At 37.6% G+C, this 18,564-nt stretch overlaps 1 protein-coding gene across 3 annotated transcripts in view; it reads right to left on the bottom strand.

The window, feature by feature from the left end:
• Positions 1 to 559: 559 nt before the first annotated feature.
• The window catches only part of LOC109216828 (protein DGS1, mitochondrial-like), a 28,154-nt gene continuing 10,149 nt past the window's right edge, over positions 560 to 18,564 (bottom strand). For 2 of the 3 annotated variants that reach the window (XM_019381024.1, XM_019381027.1), the window contains exons 7-14: positions 10,577 to 10,677; positions 9,159 to 9,248; positions 4,557 to 4,629; positions 4,457 to 4,485; positions 4,248 to 4,371; positions 2,777 to 2,887; positions 1,807 to 1,907; positions 560 to 1,653 (exon numbers count right to left, since the gene is read on the bottom strand). In XM_019381024.1, coding sequence (XP_019236569.1) covers positions 1,533 to 1,653; positions 1,807 to 1,907; positions 2,777 to 2,887; positions 4,248 to 4,371; positions 4,457 to 4,485; positions 4,557 to 4,629; positions 9,159 to 9,248; positions 10,577 to 10,677 — 750 coding nt within the window. In that variant the 3' untranslated portion in view covers positions 560 to 1,532. The remainder of the gene's footprint in view (positions 1,654 to 1,806; positions 1,908 to 2,776; positions 2,888 to 4,247; positions 4,372 to 4,456; positions 4,486 to 4,556; positions 4,630 to 9,158; positions 9,249 to 10,576; positions 10,678 to 18,564) is intronic. The other variant, XM_019381025.1, reaches the window with a different exon arrangement.

Here is an 18,564-nt window from a genome sequence, read left to right as displayed (position 1 = left end):
GGTTACTGATTCAAAAATTAACTTAAATGCTTGAGCAATCTTTTTTTAAAAATTAAATTGTAATTTCGAGAACCTATTGGAGTTGGATGTTGAATCTTAGCCTATTATTTTTGGGCTAATTGATTGTAAATTGATACGTGGGTTATAAGATTGAAAAGTAGAGAGCACAGTTGTTCTTATGTGAAAATTTCCCGTATCTTGATGAAGAGTTCTTATTTGATAGTTATCGAAATAAATGAAATAGTTTGGGAAGTAGCATAAACATTATTTGGCAACTTGCACTGTATTGAAATTTCCTCCAACACTTGCTTTGTATTGATCAGTAAGTAAAATTCTAACTTTCCCATTAAAAATGCAATTTTTTGAGAAATTTAAATGAATATAGTATTAAATGTAGAAAGGAAAGATAATCTATGCATTATTTGAGCCTTGAATCATAATCTGCCCATTATTTAATCTCATCATAATGCATTATTTGACCCTTAAATTATAATCTGCCCATTAGGTAACCTCATCATGTTGTATTCCTTATTCCAATTGTGAAAATTGCTAAAACCTTTGAATTTGGTGAGATTCTTATAGCGAGCAGAGCCACCAGAGTTAGTTATTGTTTATTCTCCGAGCTGACCGGAAAGCGCTCTCACGAAGTGAAAAGAAAGCTCAATTCTCTTCTTGATCCCCCAAAAAGGAAGTTGGACTTGGATTTTAACAGGATCATAAAACCAGATCCACTAGATCATACTAAGTCGTTGACTAAAAAGTTCTCAAAGACTGCCAAAAAAAACCAGTTTAGTGGAGTCTGGAGAGGATAATGTGTACGTAAACCTAACCATTAACTTGTGGAGATAGAGAGGTTGTTTCTTATAGAACCCCGGCTTAGGAAAAGCAAAGTTCTCAAAGACTACAAAACTGTAAATCAAAGGACTAATGCCAAGCTGAAGCAGCAGAAAGATGCAAAGGCTGGAGCGGAGCACGAAATTTTGTCCGAAGCGAATGATGATCTTCCGAATTAATCAAATCCACACCAAAACCAGATGCAGTTTAACTGGTTAAAAAAGAAGCATCTAGTAGCAGAAAAGTCTTTAATGCCGCAAAAATCTCATGCCCAGTTGTAGTAGTAGCTAATGCTCTTTAGGCCAATGAACTAGCTGAAGAGGAAAAATTAAAGCAGGCACGTCATTAAAAACAGTCGGCCACCATGCGAAATTATTTTTTCTGGGCAACTGGTCTTTAATTCCATTTCAGTGTCCGCCACTGAATAATTCTGTACACTTGCAAGTAATATCAAATGAAAAGTCAGGAAAAACAAAAATGTCCTCAGTAAGGAGTGGTAGCTGGATTTCTATATTCAGCTGTACAATTTCAAAATTGGTGGACCTTGCAACTAAAGCAGCAAACACCGAGCGTTGGACAAAATATCACCCAGAGAAAAGAAAAAAAATGGGGGCGGGGGTTCCCCGTTAACATTTGTACCAAGTAAAAGCTGTTCTTAAGTATGTTCCAGTAAACAGCAAATTTGAAGATTATCTGAACTACCGACTTTTTGGAAGAGGAAGCAAGCAGTCATATACCCGCTCCATGCGTGAGGTGATCTTGAGTTTATGTGCAGTTTGAGTATCTGGCTTTGCCAAGTCAATAATATCCTGCCTCAAACTGTTAAGACGGAAAAGTAATAGAGAAATATTTCAGGCGACTGATATTAGATTGGAAAGAAGTGAAATGTAATAGAGAAATATTTCAGGTGACTGATAGTAGATTGAAAAGAAGTCTCATGGGCAAATAAAATTAAGATAAAGACAAATAAACCTTATCCATTCACCGGTTTCCCTTGCATGGCCTTCCACAGCACAGTATAAGCGATCAAGGCTATATAACGCCAATCCATACATGCATTGTGCATCTTTTTCCTGAAAAGTGCAGGGAAGAAAAGAGAAATGGAGAAGGAAAACAATTGTTAAGCAACTTGTTGAAGAATCATGGTTGAAATCACAGAGAACGCTTCAAAGACTCAGGAAGTCCCTTGGTTTTCTTTTTATCCTTTAGTTTTTCCTTTTGGGTGGGGGAATGCATGGAGGGGTTGGGCCAAGCAGTCTAGCAAACATCTTTATCGACCTCCTAGAGATATCTATTTGGCATTTTACATAGCTGCTAGAGAAAACGGAATGACAGCAATAGCTTCTTATTTGATAATGTCATGCTAGAAATGATATGGAAGTGGAAGAAATATGAGACTTTCAGAGGCAGTTGGCTGGCTCAGAATTCTGCACTGAGGAGAGGATGACTTGTTCAAATACCTGAAAGTGGGCATGTTATTGGCTTAGTGTTCTTAATCACTACTGAGAAAGACATGAATAAGAGAGCTGATTTGTCTCTGATTCAACAGGAAACGGACTTTGACAAACCTTAATTTACTAGAGCTAACTGGGCATGACCCTTTAGCTATAAGAGGGTGTCTGATACATTTTCATCTTCCCCCTCAACTTTACTCAAGTTCAGCATGTTGAAGTAACATCAACAGGTTCCCCTCCATATAAATATATTACTTCTTCATTAACCCTTGATACAAATGTGAATCTTGTGCTACTTCAGAACATACAGTAAGAGCAAATGCATTATAATACAATTTGTAACCCTAAGCGTCAAAAGCATACATGCTATATATTTATGTGCATCATGATAGGTCACAGTTTACAACAGATGGCACAGAGAATACTGAAAATTGTAAATATAATAGTTTAATCATATAACGACAGTCAAAAAGTACAGAGATCCTCACTCGTCCTTGATATTTGCATCTTTCCAATTGCATAATCTTTCTTTCTACTTCAACGATTAACAGTCGTCGTTGAATTCGTGCAACCCTTCCTCTGCCTTCTGCTCTCGTATCCTGGTTCCATTCAAAAATCAACGGCATAATAGGATTTGCATGACATCTCATGACCCATAAGATGGAAATGACTGAATCAGTGTAACAACTTAAACAGATAACCTTTTACTTGAAAATTAGATAATCTTTCCTTTTCAATAATTAGATAATCACCTCTTGTCCAAAAGGACTGAAGTAGAAAGGGAAAAGACAGTGATGAATTCGATCAAAATCCATTGAAGCTGTTGCGCTGCTTAGTTTTTTCTTTTTTCAGCTGTCACTAACAACTGCTAACTATATTCTATTCAAAAAGTTCATTAAAACTCAAATATTGTATGAATTATTTCTCAAATAATTCAGCTCGTGCAGTCCTCAATCATTTTGTCCTCAATGTGTGCTACTTGTACCTTCTATTGAATGTGGTTATTATTAATCTTGTCTAATCTTGTATGACCCCATATTCATCGTAGCATCTGCATCTCTGCGGTATGTTGAGGACTTTGGCGGCCGAACATTCACTCTCATAAGACCAGCAATATTATATTGGAGAGAATGTGGGCCGCTAAAGACTACATATCTGCAAGAAGAGTGTTGTAGAGATGCGGATGCTAAGACGGACGTGTTGTTATACAAGATTAGACAAGATTAAAAATAAGAACATTCAGCAGAAGGAGCAAGTAGTACACATTGAGAATAAAACAAGAGAAGACCGCTTGAAATGGTTCAGTCATGTCCTAAATGCACTGGTCCGTAAGTGTGGAACCATAATGAGTGAAGGTGTTAAAAAGGACGAGGGGCATTATTTCGAAGGACTTACAATCTCTTGTAATCGTGTAGACCTGGTGAAATAGGGTACAACAGAAAATATGATCTATATATGCGATACCAATTAGCTGGAATTGAATTTTAGTCATGTCATGTTAATACGTTTACTTTAGGTCCTACGTTTTCTAGGTGTCTTTTGGTCAGTAGAAAGTATACAGGATTCTAGTACTTTTTTTATTTAAAAAAAAATTGATAAAGAATTTTTATTTTAATTTTGTATAAATCTGGACATAAGCTTAAGTTGAGCGACATGGTCAGTGAGGATTCATATAGCCAACCTAACTTGTTTGGGATTGAGAGTTGAGACATACTTGTATTGCAGGGACTATTTCTACTTAGTTGAACTACAAAATCTCTGGTTGGCTAAGTGCTCTAGTTTTCTCAAAGTAAATCAATCATATGTTAGTACGAGAGAACTTAGTATCCACTCTATCCTACACAGTATATTAAATTGTTATGATTCTCTACAGCTTATGATTCTCTAATGCTTGATGTAAAGCTTAGTAAGATATGGGAGCTAAAACTTAACTCTTTTATTGTTGTTTACCCATATTACCTGTTTAATCCAAGCACGCATCACCATGATCACAATAAGGGAGAGGAAGAAAGCAGGCAAAGCAGCTAAAATAGCAAAGTTGATTTCATTTGCCCTAAGAATTTGATCTAGCTCCAGCATAGCCCTGTTTTAGACATACAGAAACCAGATCAGGAAACCAGAACTTGAACACCAAGATGTTTCATTTTTAGGAAGTTGCACAAACTCACTCCTCAATATCAAGCTTCAGCTTCTGGACCTGTAATGCAGAAACATATGTTACATGCCAATACTAGAAAGTACTAGTCGGAACAGAGTGGAGTATATAACCTGGATAAGAAGAGCACGAGCAAGCTCCCCTGAGAAGAGATTTTGAATTGGATGCATCAGTTCCTTTTCATACCTAAATTTAAGAAAACCCGCTTACATGATATTAGCTATAAACCAATTCGCTCCAGACATGATCTGCTAGCATATTGTAACGACCCGGCCGGTCGTTTTTGGAATTTACGCCCCGATCCCCCATTAACTGCTTCCCCTAAGTTCATTTCTGCTATTTTGGTTTGCCGGGACGTTCGGTGTTGGGATTCGGAGTGTTTTGGGACACTTAGTCCCTAAATGAGAGCTTAAGAATTGAAAAATGGTCCGTAATCGGAACAGTGTGAAGACGACCTCGGAATGGAAATCCGATGGTTCCGTTAGCTCCGTTAGGTGATTTCGGGGTTGGGAGCATGTTCGGAATGTATTTTGGAGGCTCGTATCTCATTTAGGCTTGAAATGCCGAAGTTTGAATTTTTGAAGTTTCCGGTCCGATAGTGAGTTTTTGATCCGAGGGTCGGATGGGAATTCCGGAAGTTGCAGTAGCTCCGTCATGTCATTTGGGATGTGTGTGCAAAATTTCAGGTCATTCGGGCGAGGTTTGGTTTGGTTTTTGATCGAAAGTGTGTTTTGTTAGAATTTGAAGTTCTTAGGCTTGAATCTTTTATTTAATCGGACTTCCGGTGTTGTTTTAGGTGTTTTAAGGATTGGTACAAGTTTGAATAAGGTATTAGGTGGTATTGTTGCTTTTGGTTGAGGTCCTAGGGGCCTCGGGATGATTTCGGGTGGTTAACGGGGAGATTTTTGAAGTGTTGCAGCAGCTGGTTCTTTTCAACTTCTGGTATTTTCGCTTCTGCGGCTTGGGAACTGCAGAAGCGGAGCCGCATAAGCGGCTGGATCATCGCAGAAGCGGTTTGGGGCAGAGTTTCCAGGCGTCGTAGATGCGGAGGAAATTCCGCAGGAGCGGCCTCGCATCTGCGAGAAAATAGCCGCAGATGCGGCCGTTTGGCGTTTAGCTGGAACAGTAGAAGCGGTGGATAATCCGCATAAGCGGAACCGCATAAGCGGAACCGCATAAGCGGTTGACTGGACCGCAGAAGCGGATGTGGTCGTTTAGTGAGAGTCGCAGAAGCGGCTCACCTTCAGCATAAGCGGGACCGCAGAAGCGGTTCCTTGTCCGCAGAAGCGGAAATCCCTGGGCAGAAATAGAAATTTCGAGGGTTTGAGTTCATAAGTTACAAAAAATCAACTGAGAGCTCGGTTTAAGGCGATTCTGAGTGGGAGCTGAAGTGAAGATCACTGGGTAACGTTTCTTTGGTCCCTTCTTGTTATATTTCATCATTATATAGTTAAATCCACCATTAGAATTCGAATCCAAGGTCAAAATTTGGGGGAAAATTTGGAAGAAACTTCATAGACCTAATTATTGAGTTTTGAGTGGGCAATTGACCTCCGATTTGGGAGATTTTTATATGGTTAGACTCGTGAGAGTACGAGGGTTCTGAAAATGTGAAAATTATTCGATCCCGAGACGTTGGTCTGAGGGGCGTTTTGGTCATGTTACCTATTTTCGCGTCCTAGCTTTAAATTTAATAGTGGAATCAGTTGTTTGCAATATTACTTACGATATGTAATTGAATTGAATAGATTTGGGCCATTTGGAGTCGGATACTCGTGGCAAAAGTGTGATTTCGAGTTGATTTTGGTGCCGATTCGAGGTAAGTGGCTTGTCTAACCTTGTGTGGGGGACCTTTCCCCTTAGGATTTGTTATTTGTTGATTTGAGTGCCTTGTACGCGAGGTGACGGGCGTGTACTTGAGCCAATTGTTGGAAATCCGGTTTTTCTTAAGATATTGAGATTGAGTTCCTTTCATATTTGCTTTATTCTACTTGCAAGTTATAACCTGTGTTAGATTAGAAAAGCATGTTTAGTTGATTTAACTTGCCTAATTGTTTAAGTTGCCTTGACTGTACTACGTGAAGCATGCTAGGCTAGTACTACCTGATGTTTGTCTTTTGTACTTCATTTATGAATATCTTCTGGTTGTGGTTGCGCATTTACATTGGGACTACGGATGTGGGATCCCGGTAGCTCCCCCCTTGTTTGTTTACTTTGGGACTACGGGTTCGATTCCCGGTAGATCCCCCTGCACTTTTACTTTGGGACTGCGGGTTAGATTCCCGATAGATCCCCCTGCACATTGATAGTTGGACTACGGGACGGTATCCCGGGAGATCCTTCGGATATACACATATGATGGACTACGGGACGGTATCCCGGGAGATCCACTGGGCAGTTGAGAAAAGGACTACAAGACGGTATCCTGGGAGATCCTTATTGTTACCATTGGTATTGAGCTGTACTTATTATGTGGTTGTTCCGTTCTTGTGTATTTGCTATTGCCTTGGTTAACCTGTCTTATTTCACTGTTGTCTTTATTATTTCTGTCAGATTATCATACTGTTAATTACTGTATTACTATATTTTGTCTCAGTATGGACCTGACCTTCCTCGTCACTACCCAACCGAGGTTAGGCTTGGCACTTACTGAGTACCGCTATGGTATACTCATGCCCTTCCTGTGCATGTTTTTCATGTGCAGATCATCCAGGTACCTCTACTCAAGCCCACTATGAGTGAGGCAGGAGGACTACGGAGACTTCGAGGTAGATCTGCTGCGTCCGCAGACCGACGAGTCTCCCTCTTATTCTATCTTTAGTACCTAGTTTTTCCTTCTTTCGGTTGTTAGAAATTCTGGAGTTTGGAACCTTTACTATACACTTCTGTAGCCTGTGTTGCCCGTGAGTTTCCGGGTTTTGGGAATTGTTTAGACTTGTGATATTGAGTTGTACTTGCCAAGCGGCATTCAGTACAGTTTCCTTTAGATATTTGATTTGATTTTCTCTACTTTCCGCAATTATTATATTTCCGCAAATGTTAGGCTTACCTGGTCATGGGGACCAGGTGCCGTCATGACATGTTCACGGTTGGTGAACTAGGGTCGTGACACATATAATCTAGTATGCACTAATCCACAAATATTCAGCATAGCATGGAAAACTACCAAACTACTTGAAACTGAAAAGGACGGAGCTAGGATTATCATTTGTGAGTTGAAAGAGTCCTTCCAGTATATGAGACACTTCCAGTTTCTTAACTAAAGTTGATAAATATCCCCACCTTAACTTATTTCTTAACGGATACCCCAACCTTGAATCAAACCAACCCCGTGTAAGGTTTTTCCTCTTGTTATCCTGTAACTTGTCAATATGGAAAAAACCCTCTTCCATCTACAATTGGATAGATTCGACTAGCTGAAATAGCAAGTACAATGACAAAGATACAGAACAGATTCTCCATGTATGAGGCACCACAATTTAAGGAAACAGGAACAATAATGACCATTTAATATAGTACCTAATACTATTTAGAAATTGGATAAGCTTTCCTACTTTAAAATGTAGCAAGATTCTTAGAAGAATACTAGTCCCCTCTTCTATTACTAAAACCATGGAATTTTGAATAGAAGACTACTAGACTCTAGTTCAACAACAACAAGAAATACATGTATAATATGTCGGTCAGATTAACTCTTTGAATGTCGTAGCAGAACAAAACTATCTGAGACGAACCGAACAGAGGATACGCCTAGATGTAATCCTCCTCGTGCTAAAAAATTAGCAAGGAAGCAAGCAATTGAGGACTTCTGATGTAACGTTAGGCTAATGACTAATGAGTAGTGTAACATCCATACTATCAGCCAGAAAGATATGACATGCATCAGATGAACAGAGAATGCGACAAACAAGACATGCAAGAATCAAAGTTGGTGTCTTATTCCATGAAGTGATACATATATATACATGTACATAGGATCCTAACTATGGAAAGAAGTAAAAGAAAATCCTAAAAATCTGCTATCAAATCTCAATACTTATTCTATCTATGTATAGTACAAGTAATCTGTCTACATTCATTCTTTATGTCTACATTCATTCTTTAACAGAGAACAACAGATACTATTATCCGCATGGTTACCAAATTATAGTTACTAATGAGCAACCAAATTGCCCCAAATAATATCTGATTTTTAATTTGATAAGAAGCACAAATCTGATTAATATGTGCTTCATCATATCTGCTGACTATGGTCTTCTTCCATGGCCTTCATCATACTCTCTTAGTACCTTTTTTTTACCCCACATTCTAGAGAAAATTTTAATCCCCCTGGGCAAACACATATCCAAACTATCTACTGTGCTTCTCGCCCTTCTTTCTGACCTTCTATCTCAATTGCCATACAACAAATGCTCAACAGGTCCACATACTTTGCCCTTAAATTGCTCATGTCTATCGCGAAACTTAAATTCTATTTCCTCATCCAAAAAATAGAAATTAGGTAAACATGTAATGACAAGCAACCAAAAGTAAATCTTTAATAGCATATGTTTCCTAGCATCAGAAAGGATGATAAACAGGCATATTCATAGAAGTTAGAAAATAACAATGGCATAAAAGGAAAATATTTAACCCTTCTCTACTATGGGGTGTAGTATGATTTAACATCTTCACAAATCAAACAAGCAACCACAAAGACCAGAATGACGTCCCACCTTGCCATTACTATTTCAAGCATTTTCTGATCTGTTGCATTTTGCAGAGGCTTCTCCCCCTTTGACTGCTCAGTAAAAGCTCGCAACATTCTGCAAACCAACAGTATCATAATCTTTTTATGCCAAAACAATCAATGGACTGGAGAAATTACATTATTTGCACTTCAAAGAAGAAGTTGACAGTGAAAATGTTCCTGATAGCAAGAGTAAAGGCAAGAGGCAATCTTAAAGAATAACACAAAACCATGCAGCAGGCTGGTCTCCTTTTGATAAGTACTACAGAACAGATTTCAGAAGGAATCGCTAATATGAAGCTCAGTTATATTAGGTCACAATAACGTGTAGTAAAGATGAGTTGCAACACTATTAGGTTAAAAATCTTGATGAGCAGAATATTTAGGACAGTATCTGGCAGATTCCATTATTCTGGTCAAAAGACAGAGTATTTAATTAATTATCAGCTTAATTAAATAATCCAACAATGTCTTTCTGGATCTAATCACCTAAATTTATGAATAGAAGTGCAACCAATATTAATCTTCGGAACTAGATTTCACCCGATCAAAATGAAGATGCTTCTCAGTATTCCTTTATCATGAAAGGTATACACTTCATACGCTTAACCTCCTAGCTCAAGCACCAATCTTGCAGATACATTACTTTTGCTGGGAATGTCTACCCAGCATTCTTAAAAAGTCCGCACTCAATTACATCGGCACTTTTTGTCACCTCCATGACATCAGGACCGCAGCTTATTCATGTGTAACAGACTTCGAAATTACAAAGGTCTAAGATAGTCAGTTATGACAAAAGTTCTGCGTTTTATACATTTCCTTTCTCCTGTTCCCCATCCCACTACCCTTTCTCCATAATGCAAGTACTTTTAATGGTGACTGATGAGAATTCAACATGCACTCATACTTCTGGTTTTTCACTTTTATCGTTATTACAACTTTCTATAGCCTCATTGCCTACAAAAATTAACACTTCTACTGCCTGTGTATGTCCACTTGGATAACTAATAAATAGGCTGTTTATTTAGCTGATAAAATATACATTTGGGCCTGTCCAACTTCAGAGCTTCTCTTCTTTTTTTTTCTTTTTTCTTTTTTTTTTTTTGCAATCATCGTTACAGCCCAAAGTTCAGAGCATTCATCGAAGCTATCCTCCTTTTCCTTGTTAGACTACTTTTTGTGTCATGTTGTCATTACTAGAAAGTGGGGCGAAGCAAAATGATTTAGAAGTCAGATTAATTGCAAGAGATCAATATAATGAGTGTATTTTAAAATCTGCCCTTTATCATTTACTTTTCTGGGATTAACTATAAACAAATCTACAAAAAAAAGAGTAATTAAAAATGCATGCATCTAGGTCCGCTAATCAATCACCTCATAGGATTTGTGATGACTTAAACTAACCTGTGTAAAGAGTCAGCAGTTAACTGCACCTCTTCAGGTTCCATTGCACCCTTTTGCCTCTTCCTGAACGTATCGAAAAGATCGTTTCTGATAGAGAGAAGCTGATGAGAAGACATAAAATCAAATAATTACATATAGATTAGGTTAGTTCAGCACGAAAAACCATCAACATAAAGTCCTAGTGGAGAATGCATTGGAATAGTTATTTAAAGAGAAGCAGCAGCCAGTCTTGTCAAAAACGAAAAGCACAAAAGCCCTGTTGGAGCTTAAAGCGCAAAGTGCACTTAAAGCGTGGGCTTCACTGGGAAAAAAAAAGCGCATTATATATATATATATATATATATAATATTTGGAGAACATAATAGACACATAAATGATAAATATATATTGCTTAAAATGATCAAATCATCAACTTAAGTCTTAATATGGAAAGATAAACCCATTCTTGATTCCACTTCTAAGAACTAAAATAATATTCCTCCATATAATAATCCTCAATAGGGTGATTCTCACTGGTGTCACTAGAACTATAGCCTCCAATCTCTTCTTCCCTTGACTCATCAGAAACAATCTCATCTTTTATGTCAACAGACTCAACACGTGGAACTTGAGGCATTAGTTGTAATAACTTCTGACTGTCTCTTTTGTCGCCTTGTGTATGTCAACACGTCCTCACTGCCTGACGCACTTGCAACATCATCAAACACCAACTCATCTTCTGCTTCCACATTAACACCCATCTTCCTGACCAGCCACTCATTACTATGATCAATGTTATCCAATGAAATTGGATCAATAACACTCCGCAAGTCATAACGGGCTTTTCAAGCACGATTATACTTGACATACACTAGATCTTTCAATCTTTGATGCCCCAATTTGTTCCTATTTTTGTATGGATCTGTTGCATGGATTATCTTAATATTAGTAATTTAGTCTAATTGATTAACTATGCAAAGAAAATGAATAAATAAGAAGTATATCATTACGAGTACTTACATGCTCAAATACGCTCACACCAAGCAGCACTAGTCGTTAAACCCAACATTCTAATGGCTAATTTTTGGAGATGAGGAGCTGAATTACCATATAAATTCAACCGTTCAACTGTAAGAAGTGTTATGTTGACAATCGTTATTTCTAAGTTAATGTAACTATATAAGTATTACGTAAAATTTTAAACATAAAATAATTAAAAATTTAAAGGTTAATATTTCACTTACCAGGAGATCTTGTCGATCTAGATCTTTTTGCAATCGGAAGGCCAATTTGTTGTTCAACTTTAGTGTACAGTAGTATCTAAGATATAATCGTGTCTTGTACTTCAGTGCTTGGAACCAATTTTTCAATACAAGCATACAACTATCTGTTACTTCTTTACAATTTTCAATAGCTAAGTTTTGATAGTACTCTGGATTTAGATAATTTCCAGCTGCATGTTATGGATGATGCAATTGACAATGCCATCTTTCATCAATAATCTTAAAGATATATTTATACTTTGTAATATTCCTTTCAAATGTCTTTGCAATAGTCTCCTTAGCTCTATTCTATGGCTTCATAAATGTACCGCATTGCAGGTTTATTCTCTAATCGCAACACTTTAACAAGAGGCCTCATTATTTTCAAAATATACACAACATGGTTCCAGAATGTTGTCATCAAGACGGTATGAGCTACACTTTTTCCATTTGGTAACTTAGATCATCTACTAATCACCCATTTGTCAGATTTTAACATTGCTCGCAAATTAGTTTTTTGACAATGCAACCTTTGCAAATCGAGTAATCCCACGTTTCACCAATTCTTTATTTTTTTGTGAAATCTCTCATCATATTTAAGACTCCTGATTCCCCATAAATGAAACCCACGAGGGCAATTGCTCTTTGAAGGGTCTTCTTAATGTTTGAAATTTTCCCTATATCTTCCGACATAAGATCTATATAGTGGGCTGCACATGGCGTCCAGTATATGTGTCTTCTTTTTCTCTGTAAGAGTTGACCTATAGAAAAAAAAAAGTAAATAGATATGATAAAATTTAGAAATCAGCTATAGAAAAAAAGTAGATATATATGTTAAATTTTAGAAATCAGAAGTTTGAATCGATATTAGAAAGTAAAACATAAACATTAAAAGCAATAAATTCTTACCGGCCAACACAAAGTTGCTACCATTATCACTTATAACTTGAACCACATTATGCTCTCCAACGCGCTCCACGTATCTATCAAGCAATTCACATAGTTTATCTCCGGTCTAAACAAATGAGGAAGCATCTATCGACTCCGTAAATACTATTCCATGTGGAGAATTCACCTAAAAGCTTATCAAAAAATTTTGTTTTCTATCAGACCATCCATCCGCCATAATGGAACCTTCATACTTCAGTCATTCTTCTTTATGTTTGTTTATAATCTCATTAGTTAACTCACCTCCTTCCTAAGTAACGGAACTCTTAATTCGTGGTAGCTTGGAAACTTCAAGTTTGGACCATACCTTCCTCTAGCCTCAACTACTTCCTTATAGCCTCAACTACTTCCTTAAAACTTTCTGAGCGAGCAACATTGAACTAGATCCTATTATCGTAAAAGAAACGAGCAACTTTTTGAATTGTCATTGCTCTTGCTTCTTTATCACATGAATCTTTGATATTTATTTGTCTAAGTGTTCCTTGCTTTTGTAAAAACACATCCATGGGTCCCTTGCCTTTGGCCAATTTCTTGCTAAAGCCACTAGGAAAGCTTTTCTTATGAATGATCTCGTGGACTTCATCTTCTCCACCAAAATCGTCTTGATAATCAAACTCATCAAGTCCAGAAAATTCGTTAGTATAGACTTCCTTTCTTAATTTTTTCTCCTCGTATAATTTTTCAATTCCTTTCTAACCTCCTTTGAGCATATTGCACACTTTGTTGTATTCCTAAAGTTTCGAATCAAATGTTGTTTTGCCCGATTAATTCCATCTATGGTTGTTTTACCACAAAAATTGCAAGTGACTCTTGCAGTGTCATTAGGACCCTTCAAATGATTATATTTCCAGCCAAGATCCATTCTAACACTGGAAAAAAAAATGAACAAATGGAAATATAATAACTTGAAGAATCCTAATGACACTATAAGAGTCACATGCAATTTTTGTGAAAAAACAACCATAGATGGAATTAATCGGGCAAAACAACATTTGATTGGGAACTTTAGGAATGTGGCAAATGTGCAATATGCTCAAAGGAGGTCAGAAAGGAATTGAAAAATCATATGAGGAGGAAAAAAAAGAAAGGAAGTCTATACTAACGAATTTTCTGGACTTGATGAGTTTGATTATCAAGACAATGTTGGTGGAGAAGATGAAGTCCACTAGATCATTCATAAGAAAAGAGTTGGAGGAAGCTTTCTTAATGGCTCTATTAAGAAATTGGCCAAAGGAAATGGACCAATGGATGTGTTTCTACAAAAGCAAGGAACACTTAGGCAAACAAATATCAAAGATTCATGTGATAAAGAAGCAAGAGCAACGACAATTCAAAAAGTTGGTCGCTTCTTTTACGATAATGGGATCCCGTTCAATGTTGCTCGCTCAAAAAGTTTTAAGGAAGCAGTTGAGGCTATAGGAAGGTATCGTTCAACTTGAAGTTTCCAAGATACCACGAATTAAAGGTTCCGTTACTTAGGAAGGAGGTGAATTAACCAATGAGATTATAAACAAACATAAAGAAGAATAACTGGAGTATGGATATTCCATTATGGCGGATGGATGGTCAGATAGAAAATAAAAAACTTTGATAAGCTTTTTGGTGAATTATCCGCATGGAACAGTGTTTATGGAGTCGATAGATGCTTCCTCATTTGTTTAGACCGGAGATAAACCATGTGAATTGCTTGATAGATACATGGAGCGCGTTGGAGAGCATAATGTGGTTCAAGGTATAAGTGATAATGGTAGCAATTTTGTGTTGGCCGGTAAGAATTTATTACTTTAAATGTTTCTGTTTTACTTTCTAATATCGATTCAAAGTTCTGATTTCTAAATTCTAACATATCTATCTACTTTTTTTCTATAGCTGATTTCTAAATTTTAACATATCTATTTACTTTTTTTCTATAGGCCAACTCTTGCAGAGAAAAAGAAGACACATATACTGGACGCCATGTGTAGCCCACTGTATAGATCTTATGTTGGAAGACATAGGGAAAATTCCAAACATTAAGAAGACCCTTCAAAGAGCAATTGTCCTTGTCGGTTTCATTTATGGGGAATCAGGAGTCTTAAATATGAGAGATTTCACTAAAAATAAAGACTTGGTGAAATGTGGTATTACTCGATTTACAACGAGTTTTCTGACTTTGCAACAGTTGCATTGTCAAATAACTAATTTGCGAGTAATGTTAAAATCTAACAAATGGGTGATTAGTAGATGGTCTAAGTTACCAAAGGGAAAAAGTGTAGCTCATACCGTCTTGATGACAACATTCTGGAATCAGGTTGTGCATATTTTGAAAATAATGGAGCCTCTTGTTAAAGTGTTGCAATTAGTTGATAATGAGAAAAAACCGGCAATGGGGTACATTTATAAAGCCAACGATAGAGCTAAGGAGACTATTGCAAAGGCATTTGAAGGGAATATTGCAAAGTATAAAGAGTTCTTTAAGATTATTGATGAAAGATGGCAATCTCAATGAGTCATCCAATACATGCAGCTGGACATTTTCTAAATCTAGAGTACTTCTATCAAAATTCAGCTACTGAAAATTGTAGAGAAGTAACAGATGGGTTGTGTGCTTGTGTTGAAAAATTGGTTCCAAGCACTGAAGTACAAGACAAGATTATATCTAAGATACTATTGTACACTAAAGTTGAACAACAATTTGGCCTTTCGATTGCAAAAGATCTAGAACGACAAGATCTCCTGGTAAGTGAAAATATTAACCTTTAAAAAAATTTACTTAATACTTACATAGTTACATTAACTTAGAAATAACGATTGTCAACATAACACTTTTTACAGTTGAATGGTGGAATTTATATAGTAACTCAGCTCCTCATCTCCAAACATTAGCCATTAGAATTTTGGGTTTAACTGCTAATGTTGCTGGGTGTGAGAATAATTGGAGCGTATTTGAGCATGTAAGTACTCGTAATGATATACTTCTTATTTATTCATTTTCTGCATACTTAATCAATTAGACTAAATTACTAGCATTAAGATAATCCATGCAACAGATCCATACCACAAAAAGGAACAGATTGGAGCATCAAAGATTGGATGATCTAGTGTATGTCAAGTATAATCGTGCTTTAAAAGCCCGTTATGACTTATGGAGTGTTATTGATCCAATTTCATTGGACAACATTTACCATAATAATGAGTGGCTGGTTGGGAAGATGGGTTTTAAAGTGGAAGCAGAAGATGAGCTGGTATGTGGTGATGATAGCTTGACTTGGGGTGATGTTGCAAGAGCGTCAGGTAGTGAGGATGTGTTGACATACACAAGACAACAAACGAGACAGTCAGGAGTTATTACAACTAATGCCTAAAGCTCCCCAGCTCCACGTGTTGAGTCTGTTGACATAGAAGATGAGATTGTTTCTGATGAGTCATGGCAAGAAGATATTGGAGGCTATAGTTCTAGTGACACCAATGAGAATCACCTTATTGAGGAAGATTATAGGGAGGAATATTATTTTAGTGCTTATAAGTAGAATCAAGAATGGGTTTATCTTTCCGTATTAAGATTTAAGTTGATGATTGAAGTTTTACTTCATTATAAGCTATAAATATTTATCATTTATGCGTCTATTATGTTCTCTAAATATATTACATATATATTTAAAAAATTCTTCATAGTGCGGGTTTTTTCAGTGAAGCCCACGCTTTAAGTGTGCTTTGCGCTTTAAGCTCCAACAGGGCTTTAGCGATCCTTTGCGCTTTTCGCTTTTGACAACACTGGTTTTATCTTTTGAAAAATCAAAAATATTTTAGGTGAGAATGCACGGGAGAAAAATCTATTATCGATTAATATGACAATGATACAATGAGCCCTATATATATACAATACATGTCCTACTCCTAATACATATGGGATTAGGGTTATTTACTACTATTTATACAATGAAACTAACACTCCCCCTCAAGCTGGTACATATAAATCATATGTACCGAGCTTGTTACATATATAACTAATACGAGGACCAGTGAGGGACTTGGTGAAAATATCAGCAAGCTGATCATTCGACTTCACAAATTTTGTAGCAATATCTCCCGAGAGTATCTTTTCTCTAACAAAGTGACAGTCAATCTCGATGTGTTTAGTTCTCTCATGGAACACTGGATTTGACGCAATATGAAGAGCAGCTTGATTATCACAAACAAGTCCCATCTGACTAATCTCACTAAATTTCAACTCCTTGAGCAACTGTTTGATCCAAATTAGCTCACATGTGGCCATAGCCATTGCTCGATATTCTGCTTCTGCACTAGACCGAGCAACCACATTCTGTTTCTTGCTCTTCCAAGACACCAAATTTCCTCCTACTAAGACACAATATCCAGATGTAGAACGTCTATCAGAAGGTGATCCTGCCCAATCAGCATCTGAGTATCCAACGATCTGCTCATGGCCTCAATCCTCAAACAATAAGCCTTTGCCTGGAGCTGAAATTATATTACGAAGAATGCGGACAACTGCATCCCAATGACTATCACAGGGAGAATCCATAAACTGACTCACAACACTCACAGGAAAGGAAATGTCAGGTCTAGTCACTATGAGGTAATTTAATTTACCAACCAACCGCCTATATCTTGCAGGATCGCTAAGAGGCTCCCTCTGTCCTGGCAGAAGTTCAGAATTCGGATCCATCGGAGTGTCAACAGGTCTTACAACCTGTCATTCCTGTCTCCTTAAGAATATCTAAGGCATACTTCCGTTGTGAGATCACAATACCTGAGCTGACAGAGCGACCTCAATACCCAGAAAATACTTTAATCTGCCCAGATCCTTAGTCTGAAAGTGCTGAAAGAGATGTTGTTTCAACTTACTAATACCATCCTAATCATTGCCGGTAATAACAATATCGTCAACATAAACGACCAGATAAATACAGAGATTTGAAGCAGAATGTCGATAAAATACAGAGTGATCAACTTCACTACGAGTCATGCCAAACTCTTGAATAACTGTGCTGAACTTACCAAACCAGGCTCGAGGAGACTGCTTTAGACCATAGAGGGACCGACGCAACCGACATACAAGGCCACTAGACTCCCCCTGAGCAACAAAACCAGGTGGTTGCTCCATACAAACCTCATCCTCAAGGTCACCGTGAAGAAAAGCATTCTTAATATCCAACTGATAGAGAGGCCAATGGCGAACAACAGCCATGGATAGAAAAAGGCGGACTGATGCAATTTTAGCCACGAGAGAGAAAGTATCACTGTAATCGAGTACAAATATTTGAGTATATCCTTTGGCAACAAGACGAGCCTTAAGTCGATCAACCTGGCCATCTGGACCAACTTTGACTGCATACACCCAACGACAACCAACAGTCGATTTACCTGAAGGAAGAGGAACAAGCTCCCAAGTACCACTCGTATGTAAAGCAGACATCTCGTCAATCATAGCCTGTCGCCATCCGTGATGAGACAGTGCTTCACCTGTAGACTTAGGAATGGAAACAGAGGACAAAGATGACACAAATGCACAATGGGATGATGAGAGACGATGGTAACTTAAACCGATATAATGAGGATTAGGATTAACTGTGGACCGTATACCTTTTCGTAGTGCAATCGGTTGATTAAGAGGAGACAAGTCCGCAGTATTAGCAGGGTCAGGTGCAGGACGTGAATCAGCTGGGCCTGATGCTGGGGGCGGACGACGATGATAAGTCAGGAGTGGTGGAGCTGTAGAAGGTTGAACTCGACTAGGTGGTGGCGCTGGAGCTATAGTTGGTGGAACTGGACTAGGTGGTGGCACTGGATCTATAG

Source organism: Nicotiana attenuata, unplaced genomic scaffold (genome assembly GCF_001879085.1).
Source record: "Nicotiana attenuata strain UT unplaced genomic scaffold, NIATTr2, whole genome shotgun sequence".
NCBI lineage: Eukaryota > Viridiplantae > Streptophyta > Magnoliopsida > Solanales > Solanaceae > Nicotiana > Nicotiana attenuata.
The sequence above is the reverse complement of the archived record's forward strand: the minus strand, read 5'-3'. Positions and strand labels throughout refer to the sequence as shown.